We start from the raw sequence: 12,323 nt of genomic DNA on the forward strand, positions 1-12,323 counted from the left end.
CTAGAAATTTTATTGTTTTCCATTAGTGCATACAAGTTGTTTTTAACAAAAGCATTTTTATCACAAATATATTTTAGATGTCAAAATAAATTACATTAAATGCATCTCAAGAGAATTTAATAACATATTTTTCCCTCTGATAACGTGATTGCTTTAAATGCATAGTGTATAGCATTTTAAACATTTTTTGTTGAGGATTACCTTTTTTTTGTTTGTTTTTAGCTGTTAATCTCCATCCATCATCTCCAAATGAAAATGTTTTTGTTTTTGTTGAGATACTAATTTGCTGCAATTCTAAGGGAAAATATGCTAAGTTCATACCATACTGTATTTAGTATACGTACTATATATAATCCATACACACACACACACACACACACACACACACACACACACACACACATAATTACTATAGTGAGTATGTAAAGCTTATGTATAGAAAAAATATCTGTACCCTATACCTTCATAATTCTAAGATATCAAAGTAAATTAAGTTTGTCTGGCTCATTTAAACCTTTGTGATTTATAATTGAGTTTATGACAAAGTATTTTTGAATGGAATTTTAGATTCCAGCATTTGTTTTTTACTTTTATTTCCTTCTGTTTTACTCTAGCTTTAAAGAACTAATCTGGAAATATTAGGGGAAAGTGCAGTTATCATTATTAAATTTTTTAAAAAGTCCTCCCAAACTACACATTAAGTGAGTTTTATATTTTAAATTTTGTCTTAGATTTACTTAAGTCTGTAAAAGTCAGTCATTATTGGGGAAAAAAGGGAACTTTCTCTGAATATATATTTTTTATTTTGACACAGTTGTCACCACTGATCACCTAGCAAAGTTAGTTAGGCAGACTTCATCTTGTTGTCCTATTTAGGTCAGAAATTATAATATTGAAAAATTTGATTTTTTACATTTTCAAGCTATTTCAAATAATTTTGAATTTTAATGTAATCTAAAAATCATCTCTACTTTCTGAATTTTTTGAGAGTGAAAATTGTGCTAATGCAACATTGCTAGTAATTTTCCATATGAGGAAAAAAGGGGAAACCATTTATAGTGACAGATTAAAGATTCAATATCTTAAATATCATAGCTCAAAATGCATTGATTATGATTTCATATGAAAGTTTTAGTTAGAATATTTGAATTCCAATAGACATTTTAAAATGTGTTTAATAAAATTGTTCAAATTTCATTAAGATTAAAATTTTACATGAAAGTTTTGACTTGAATATTTGAATTTCACTAGAACAATTTAAGGTGTTATCCTGTGCTGGATGAAGCTTCAATATTTTTTTATTTTGCGTTAATTATTTTGATCAGTACAGGTTTATATTATTCCATGTTTTCAGTAACATGTATTGATCACATTAGAATATCTGATTTATATTTTATGTCTCTTGGTGGTACTCTTTAGTTAGAGACAAATTTTGGGTCTGCAGTTGAGTTGGGGGGTTGGATGGGACTATCATATATGGTTGTCAGATTTAATGGACAGTTATAGAAATTTTGTTTTATTATGGCATCATTTTTAAGATATTGTTTCAAAGCATGAATATGATTTGTGAAATTTGGAACATATTTAAAAATATCTAATGGGAGGCAAAAATAACAAAAATAATTGAAACTTTATGATGCAAAATTTTAATGACTGAATATGACCTCAACAAAGAGCTAAGGGATGCCACAGCTTCTATATCCTTGTAGAGCTGGAGAAAAATAGATAGGAAATATTGAGTATGATATCAGTGTCCTGGTAAGTCAGTTAGTTTTGCTGAACTTTTCCCCTTGTTTTTATTCTTTATTAGAGTGGCATACTGTGTAAAATGTAGGTCATATAAAAGCAAAACTTACCAATAATTAAAAAAATAAATAGAATACCTTTTTTATTAGGAAAGTTTTTTTTTTTAATGAACATTATTGAGGATTTAATTCAGAATTAATTTCCCCCTGTTCAGGGTAGTGCCTTCATAGGTTTCTATGACTCATTTGTTGAAGAAGTGTGATTCAGGACACCACAGTATTTCTTCATCTGTTGGCTGTTTTGACTATTGGCAAACGTTCTTGACAAATTTGAAATAACATTTTTCACTTATGTATAGCCTCATGTTTGGAAATTGATTCCACAGCAATTAAAGTTTTGAATTTATATAATAGGAACTAAAATTTATCTGATATGAACTAAAGTACTTCATTATGGAAACTAACAAATACACCAAAGATTATTAGTGCTTAATTCATGTGTTTTTAATTAGGATATTTACCTTTATAGCTACAAAATATCCCCCTTGCATTCTTACTCCACACTAACATATTATTGAAAGCTTTATATTTTAGGGCATGGAGCTGCAAAGATAGAGGATTTTGTTCATGTTTTTAATCACGTCCAACTTTCACTACTTGAGTACCTCACTTTATCTCTAATGAACCTCTACTTCATAAAGGTTTTATGAGGAAACTACACTTTAAATTGCATATTCTATAATAATATAAGTTATTAATTTTACTAAATATAATGAAGACTACTGATATATAACAGCATGCATCACATTTTCATAGATCAATTAATTTCATTCAAATAGTTTTCTCTTTCAAGAGGTGTCTCTGTGAACTGTGTGATATATATATATATATATATATATATACACACACATATTCTCCTCTGTAACTGAATTGTTTTTTATATAATCATAATACTGTTCATATATTTAACATAGTCTTTGTAATAATAAAATCTCTCTGGGGCAGCTAGATAGCACAGTGGAAAGGGCTGGGCCTGAAATCAAGAAGATTCATCTTTCTGAGCCCAAATTGGTGTGTGACCTTGCGCAAGTCACTTAACCCTGTTTACCTCAGTTCTTCTTTTAAATGGACTGGAAAAAGAAATGGTAAATCGCTCTAGTATCTTTGCCAAGAAAATTCCAAATGGAGTCATAAAGAGTTGGATATGACTGAAATGACTGAACAATTATGACAATACTCATTTACATAGCATTTCATATTTTTGCAGAAACTTAAAATGTATGTATATATATATTTATTAGTGATTTGTAACTTTTACACAGATAAGGAAAGTCAGACTTATGATTTTATTAAATGCACCAGTTAAAAAGTATACTCTCATTTTTGCTCCCAATGTGTTTCTCATTATACCACATTGCATTTATGATACTAGAATTCCCAGCTGAATTGCTGCTTTTTTTTAAACTGTCAAGACATGAGAAATGAAGTACATCAGCTTAAAGCAATTATGAATATAGAAAGTTTTTTAATCTCACTTTAATTTTTTTCTCCTCAGAGATCCCATTGCAAGGAAACTCACAACTAAATGATAGACTATGCCTTTTTTCTCTCATTTAGAGATCAAAAGTACAAGGTTATCTGCATCTGAGCTAAAAAAAAATATCTATACTGAGAATATCTATTTTTAAGAGAAAAATGATATTTTAAAAAATGGGTTGACCAAAATTCATCTAGAATTCTACTTTGAAAGCATTTATTTTCTCAGTATCTCTCAAATTGAGGTATGAATTTCAGTCTATTTTATGCTCTCTATCAGAACCATTTCTTGCCTGATGGCTGTTGATAGGTCAAATATTTAGAGTGGTCCTGTTGAAGATTTTTTTTTTACTTTAGGTCTCATATGTCCTTCCTCTGCCCGTTCACCATATATTTTCTTTGTCTTTTCATCTCTCCAGATTGTGCCTTCTTTTCCCTTCCACCCTCAATCTAGTTAAGCTTAGTTTTTTCTGACTCTAGCTTTTGGTCAGTCTTTCTTCCATTTCCAAAGAAGCATCAATTTCAAAAGCCAGGTCCTGATATTCCTTATTTCTTCTTTCTTGCTCTCAGACCTGATCTTTTTCTCTCTGGGTTCCCCTTCACCAAGCAACCCATGTCATTTTGCTTCTGTCATTTTTCTGTTCTTTTAAAATTTCTACACATAGGGACTATTAAAATATAGTAAGAAATGATTCACAGTGATCCAATTGAATTCATCCTTTTGAAGTAATGATAGCTCAATATTAAAAAGGTAGTATGTACAATTATCTCAACAGAAATAATTTTTTAAAAAACTAATGGTTATTGTAATAGATACAGAAAAGCCTAGGACACAAACAGTATGTATTCATGTTTAAAAACAAGCAGTAACAACAGCAGCAAAAACAACTTTAATAGCACAAGGCAAGGAAAAGCCACTCTTTAATATAGTCATATCCCCATACCTGAAACCAAGAATAAAAACAGAAGTAAAACAAAGATACCTCCTCTCCCTACTAGTATTTAATACATTTCTAGAAATGCCAGCAATAGTAATAAGAATAAAGAAAAAAATCAAGGAGTTAGACATCAACAAAAAGAAAGTTAAAATTATAACTTTATAAATGACATGATGATGAAGTACCTAGAGGAACCCAGAGAATCAGCAAAGAAATTAGTTGAAATGATTAATGTATTCAGTAATGTAACAGGATATAAAATATGTCTACAAAATCATAATCATTTTGCTACAAGTTTAACAAAAACTGGGTAGAAATAAAAGAAATTCTCTACCTGTTTTTCAGGTTTTATTAAGTCAGAGCAATTATTCTTTACTACATACATGATTTGGATTCTGCATTCATGTCCATTCTATACCAGTAAACCTGTAATTTTTTTGGCAAGGTAATGGGGTTAAGTGACTTGCACAAGGCCACAAAATTAGGTAATTATTAAGTGTCTGAGGTCTGATTTGAACTCAGATCCGCCTGACTCCAGGGCCCCAGTGTTCTATCCTGTTCTATCCTAGCTGCCGCTAGACCTATACATTTTAAAGGAATATGGAGAGGGGGTAGGGATTGAGAAATTGAGAAAACAAGACTGCTAAAGTTTACTGTCAAAAATATTGTGTAAGTGAAAAAAAGGTTTTATTATTTCTTTTTGTTATTAAGAGCTTGCAGCACCTTGTTATTACTGTTTGTTATATTTTAACCTACAAATTCATCTATATATACTTAAGATTAAATTCTTAACATTTTGTAATTTTTACTCTAAATCTAGATCTCCCAAGTGTATAAAGTTTATTTCTGAAAACATTTCTCTCTGTACTCTTATTGGAGTTGCGAACACTATTGGTTTTAGATTTTGAGCAATTGGTAAAAATTTGTAGATGATTTGATTTTCCCTGTTACTTAGTTGAGAGAACCATAAGAAAAATATCTTGCTTAGATATTGTTGAAAAGTGGAATCTTGATTGGATATAAAGAGAATTGGATAATGCTTGGAGATAATTTTGAAAGTGTTAATGTTGAATATTATTTTTTGCATAGAGTTAGTCTGTGGCAGAAATACTAAAATTGCATCTGGCTATATATTATCCAGAGACAAAATTGAAAAAAAATTAAGTTTAGAAAATTTTCTTCAAATTAACCAAAAACATTTTGAAAGGTAATAAACAATCTATAGGACTTTTCTTGCCAAAACTCACTATTTTAAAAATTGTTATTTATATCTGAGTTTTTAAAAGAATGATTGAAATTACCTTTTTTATTACAGGAAGAGTGTTTCTTGAATCTTGAGGCACCAATTTCAAGAGTGTGTGGATATGATACACCATTTCCACATATCTTTGAAACATTCTACATCCCAGACAAATGGAAATGTTATGATGCCCTTAGAAAAATGATCAATTATTGATCAATTGGGTCAGTATATTTTCTTTTTTTTCAAAAGTAAACATTTGTTATTATGGTGAAATTTTTGTAAGAGGAATATTATTTTTATGAGTAAATTCATTTATTGTAAATTAATGAGGGTTCATGCTTTAAGTGTTTGGTCAGATTTAATAGGTTTCTTTTTCTCTGTCAGTTATTAAAATACATTAGGTTATATATGCAATGTAATTACAACATTTCATACAGCACATATTTTCAAAAGCAAGTGAGAATTAATTCTTGATGGTAATGTGGAGCCTGTTCCTCCAACTTTGGGGTTCTAAAAGTAAACTTGCCTAAGCCCAACAGAGGAACTGCTTGGAGGATGAGAAAACAATGCATAAGGGAAAAGGACACTATAACTCCTCTCCTCTTTCACTCCATGCACAGTATCACTGGGTCTAGTATTAATGTTTGTACTTTATTCTTGAAGAAGACCACAACATTAGGGATGTGATGCCATGACAAGCAAATGATTTGGATTTGAGTGAGTGAGTGCTGTGCTACGTCACCCATCTCACTTTCTCCTCCAGAGCCATCTGGGTCCAGTGATCAGATATGAATCAGGACGACTGGAGATGGCCATAGATGCAAGGTCACACAGCTAGTTAGTGTTGTGTATGAGGATGGATTCAAATTCCTATCCTTCTGACTCTAAGACCAGTGCTCTAATACATTGTGCCACCTAATCATTCAACTGGGTCTAGTGGATCCATTTTGAAACGGGGTTACAGGTACACATTAGGTCTGACTTGCAGTTCACACATAATCTCTCAGACATTTGGCTAGTCCCTAAAGAAAGGTCTTCTTAAGCAACAACAAAAACTACAGGTTTGGCAGTAGTGATATTAGCCAGGTATTCCAGGAATCAATTCTATATAAGATATTCCTATCTTAAAAAGGTCTTTTTAAAAGGAACTAGAAAGGGTACAATTATTTCCCCAGCTCCTCAGGTTGTGATATTAAGAATTATGGAGCCAAATAATAAAGGGTCAGGATAAAAGTGCTAATGAACTATTTTTTATATAACTTTAGGTTCTATTTTCATTTTCATATGAATGTATTTATTCTTTCATAAGTATGAGAAAGTTATTTAAAACTTATGGATTTAGTTATATTTGAACACAATGTATGGAATAATTACAGGTTGAAATACTGGTTATACTAAAACAATAAAAGACAAAGTAGCATTTATACTCAATAAATCAAATTAGACATGAAAAAATCTGTGGGACTAAGAAGAGCTAAGTATGTATATATATATGTATGCAATATAAAAATTACAATTATTCCCAGTTGCTTTTAATCTGTATGATTTGTTATTATCTTCTTTTACAGAGGTTAGAAGAATAGAACTTGATGAAAAAGCATTTTAATGGACTTTGATATTTACTCAAATTTGTCTCTTCCCATGGACTTCATTTGAAGCCATCTATCCTGGAAGATGTCAAGAAGAAACTAAAGCTCAGAATCCTCTATATTAGCAAATGCAAAAGATGATATTTCACATAGTGAATAGTTTAATATGGGCTTTATAAATTTTTTCACATGCTGTGGGTATAAGGACTATTCAGTTTATATAACTTTGCTTGGTAATATCTTTAAATGACTTCCATGTAAATAGGGGATGTGGGATTATACTCAATAAAGCTTTTTCAGATTGTCAAGTATTTTTCCTTACATGGTTTCTAGTAAAATCCATAATTATGATCTCCAAATCCCAAATTGTGAAACATAAATTGGTGTTGGTTAGGTCATAATAAAAATGAAATGGAGACTGATTTGGGCCTTCTGAGTTTGCACTGGTATACCATGGGTTCTTTCTTTTTTGATCATTGTAGTTTAGTTTCTTTAAGATTTCTTTAATATCTAGCCTAATTCTCCTTTGCCTCTTCAATAAGGTACTACAATAGTGTCTTATCTTCCTTTGTCTCTCTGCCTCTGTTTCTCCATCTCTCACAGGCACAAATACACATGAACATGAAGCTTCTTGCTCCCCATTTTTTCCCGTTTTCTTTTTTAATTACTTTTTGATTTTTTAAATTGCTATAGGAATGTGGAAAGGATCTGTGATTGCTTTAGCATGGGTAACTGTCTCTGAAATAGATCTTAATTCATGTCTAGCAACAATGTATGAATTCCTGAGAATAGATTGAGACATAAAGAGAATAAGTCAAGGACTACTTAGCTATTAAGTGTTAAAAACAGATTTTTTTAATCCATGTCATATTTGTTCAAAGACCAACTCTTATAGCACCCCATTACCTTCTTAAAATATTATATACTGAATACACTCAAATGAAAATATATCAGTAGTCAAAAATGATGCAACATATCTTCAGATGAAGGTTCTCAGAATAAGCCTGCAGATCCTTAGTAGTTCCAATTTTTAGCTGTCTTGTGACCATATCTTGTAATTTTTTGTGAGTTTAAAAATTAGCCTATGAAAAATTAAAATTAAAACTCAGTTTAGATAAGAGGAAGAACAGATATTAGTAAAAGTTCCAGTGCTGCAATTTTTCTTCTTTCTTTTTTCCCACCAGAATTGTGTCTCTGAATAAGTATGTGTAGCCTAATGCAATAATAACATTTTTTTTTCATTTAAAAATTTGTGACTCACAGAGGTTAAGTGCATTGCACAATTTCACAGACACACACACATAAATACAATGGTGGCTAAGGTGAGATACAAACTCAGATCTTTGTGACTTCAAGTTCAGCATTCTATTTACTATACCACTGCACAAAGTAATCAATTCAATTACTCTCAAATTATACAAACTTTGCTACTATTCCAAGATACACAAAAAACACAGGTCAGAGCTTCATTCATTAAGTGGAGAGAACCATGACTTGGTTTTTCCTTTTTCATATAAACATTAAAAATGAAAACTTTCTAATGAATATCAATGGATTAGTTATTTTTCAGTTACAAAGTATAACAGGAAAATTAACTTGTGATTGAAATCTAAGTGATTTCTTTTTATTTTTAATATTAGAGAGTATGTAATCATAAAAACTGTAGTTGAGGAAATCCCTTATGATTGCATCCACACTAGCAAAAATTTTACAAAGTAAAGATGTTTTGTGGGAGAGGAAAATATTTGGCAATAACTTAAAAGCCTTAAACCCTGATGACCAATTTCTAAAGCAATGATTTCTGTCACTATCATGTTAGGCAGTTAAGGTGGTCATGGGTCTTTATGAGTGATCTTTCAGTGTGGCAGTTGCTCAGAGGTAATTTATTAGCCACACACTCACTGGATTCAGTGACTAGTGCAAAATTACTTGGTGGTTTGGATGGACAAACTGTTTAACAGTGTTTTCTTGGAGGCATTCCTTTTGCAATAGCAGCACAGCAGCTTTTCTTCTTAGAGAAAGTGCTTTTGCTCATCCATGTTTCTTGTCTTAGGCAACATGGACTTATACATGAATCAGTCTTTAGATTAAAGATGCTAATAGAGAATTTTTTTTTTACCCCCCAAGCTCCTCTTCCCAACATAATTCACCAAAGCAGCAGGAAGTTCCATAGATAAAACTTGTTTTGTCTAAGCACTTTCCAGAGAGCATGTTGCTCCAAGTAAAGTCTCATATATTTATATAAAAATGAATAAAATATGAATCAACAAGCAAACCTAAGGTACTAATTCAAGGAAGCAAATTTTGCCTTATAGGTATCCCTGAGACTTGGCAGATGAGGTCCATATTGTACTATGGCTCTGGATACCATATTCAAAGAAAACATGATTGGTAAAAGGGACTAAGGACAGGATAGAGTTTTTTTTATACCTTGAGAACAAGTGATGATGAAAAGAAATCTGGAGAGTGGTGGAAAACATTTGGATGAAAATCAACAGAAGGAGAAAGTGTTGTCCTAAGATTACCTATTAAAAATACCTACTCAAAAAAAGGAAATAGCCATAGAAACATAATATAGCAGTTACGGGAAATTTAAATTACACAGGCATTTTTGGAACTCTTCATTAAAAGAAGTGAAAAAACCTACTACCTGACTTATTGATAATTTTGTCCTTCAGAAAAATAGTGCAGGAAGCAAGGGAAATTTTATTCTGAATATGTTTTTCATCAACAATGAGGGATTGGTTTCTGAGATGAAAATGAAAGCATAATTGGGAGAAAGTAAACACCCAAATCTGATGGATAAGAAAACTGGAAATTATTCAACTTGAATCTTCATTTTTAGAGATATTCTTTTAAAGAGAAATCAAAGGAAAGATAGATTTGTATAGATCAAAATTTTTTGGCAGAAATCAGTCCATAAGAATTTGGCAGCTCTCCAGAAGAAAATTCTAAGAATAAAGGAAATTTTGATGCAGAAAAATGGGAGTTCTCTAAAAGAGGTAGCTATGGAGGCAAAAAGGACTCCAGTTGACAATCTCTAGAAGACATGAAAAAATGGAAGTGAGGGAAGGTAAGATAAATGCAAAATACATATTCCTATTAGAATAGTATCATAATTATCAATGGTCACTCTGAACTGATGCTATTGGAAGAAATAATGATATCGAAAGGGGTTGGTCTATGTGGGAAAATGATAATAGAGAACTGCTTAATTCTTTCCTAACTATTTTCCAAGAAGAATAATACTTGACTTAAAAAGGGCACAAAGAAATATCTACTACTAAGTTGATAATCAAGATTATTAATGATATCTAGCTGGCTATTGAGTTCAATGATTTAGTTATGATTTAATACATTCAAATATACTGAAATATTTGGCAGATGTGATTATTTAGCTACCATTGGTGATCTCTGGTTGATTGTGACCTACAAGATAGTGAAGTTGTTTTCAGCCATCTTTAGTAAATCCAAAAGCACAGGGAAGAAGATCAAAATACCTCTCAAGGTTTTTTGAGTTATCAATATTCATGAAATAACAGCAGAAAACTTTAAAATTCTATTTCTCTTTCCAAGCTCTAACTTATATGACTGTGAATATAAGCAAACTCAAAAGATTGTGATTCAGAATCTGCCTGTACGGACCCCTGTCAATTCCTTCTCCCTCTCAGGACAAATTGAATGCTTCACTCTGAATGTGGTGTTAAATCTTCAATAAAATGGCAAAATGACAATTCAAAAAAAATCAAAGCACAACAATGTATTTTTTGGAGACACAAAAAATAGAAATGATGAAAATGAAAAGATGGAGCAAAATTTGTTAATAATCAGAGGAAACAAAAAGCAGGCATTGTAATTATTAGACAAATAAAAAACTAAAATTCATGATAAAATTGATAAATAGTAAAACTACATTATGCTTAAAGAAGTTATAGACAATGAAAAAAGCACATAAACATTAAATCTATGTGCATAAAGCAAAAGTTACTGAATTAGAAAAAGATATAGTGAAATTTCTCTCTTATAGGGAGGCAAATGTAGCAACAAAAATAAAAATTTATCAATAAACATGGTTGAGCATAAATGGAAATATTTATGTCATTCTATTAAGAAAAGACTAAAGAGCAGCCAAGATGGCGAATTGAATCTATCGTGCTTCTGGAGATTTTCCCTACACCACATTAAATGAAACCTCTTCACGACATTAAAGATACAGATCCCTTTGAAATAAAAGACAAGATTACAACATGTTTTCAGCTGTAGGCATCATGGGGGATCTTAAGTGAAGGTCTTATTTGGGGGAAAAGGGTAAATAAAGTCCAGTTAGGCAGGAGAGCAGAAAAGCCAGCAAGGAGGCTTTAAGCCACAATGCAGTCCAGGTCTGGGTAGCTAGACAACAACACAGGTCCTGTCAACTAGATAGCAAGTCAATAGGGAGGGTCCAATCCCAAAGTCTGAAACCAGGGAACACTGGGGCAAAGATAGGACTGGGTTGGGAACAAATTACTGCACAGACAGAGCCTGGACATAAAGGAGTACAGCAAACCTCTGCATAGAGAACCCTTGGGTTACATAGGCAATATCTTGGTCATTGATAAGCCAGTTATCAGACCCCAACTCCAGTACAAAAAAAATTTGAGTATATGCTCCCTATACCCCAGGAGCAGAGCTCAAATAATCAAAATGAGCAAACCCCCCCCCAAAAAAAAGTGCTAACCATAGAAAGTTATTATTCTGATAGAGATGATATTAATGTCATCTCAGAAGAAAACAGTAAAAGTTTCCTACAGGAGAAATCTCAAATGAATTGGACTCAAATCCAAAACCTCATAGAAGAGCTTAAAAAGAATTTAAAAAATGAAGAAGTGGAAAGAAAAATGAAAAAAATGAGAGCCATGCAGAAAAATTATGAAAAATTGACAAAAGAAATCAACTCCTTTAAAAGTAAAAAATAAACAACTGGAAAAAGAATTTAACTATTCCAAAAATAAAATTGATTAATTGAAAAAGGAATGCAATTCATCTAAAACTATAATCAACCAATTGGAAAAGAAATGCAACTCATCTAAAACTCAAATCAACCAATTGGAAAGGGAATGGAACTCAGCAAAAAGTAAAATTAACCAACTGGAAAAGGAAACACAGAAACAAACTGAAGAAACTAAAACCTTATTAATTAGAATTGGACAAATATAAACCAATGGACTTATGAGACCAAGATTCCATCAAACTAAGTAGGCTGAAAAAAATTGAAGAAAACATAAAGTACCTT

At 31.4% G+C, this 12,323-nt stretch overlaps 1 protein-coding gene across 1 annotated transcript in view; it reads left to right on the forward strand.

The window, feature by feature from the left end:
• BCKDHB (branched chain keto acid dehydrogenase E1 subunit beta) overlaps positions 1-8,288 on the forward strand; it is a 275,861-nt gene extending 267,573 nt beyond the window's left edge. Inside the window, 2 exon segments of the mRNA XM_074237385.1 lie at positions 5,535-5,683; positions 7,031-8,288. Of these exon segments, the coding sequence (XP_074093486.1) occupies positions 5,535-5,675 (141 nt within the window). The 3' untranslated portion in view covers positions 5,676-5,683; positions 7,031-8,288.
• The last annotated feature ends 4,035 nt before the right edge of the window (positions 8,289-12,323 follow it).

Source organism: Macrotis lagotis, chromosome 5, assembly GCF_037893015.1.
Source record: "Macrotis lagotis isolate mMagLag1 chromosome 5, bilby.v1.9.chrom.fasta, whole genome shotgun sequence".
In the NCBI taxonomy this organism is placed as follows: Eukaryota; Metazoa; Chordata; class Mammalia; order Peramelemorphia; family Peramelidae; genus Macrotis; species Macrotis lagotis.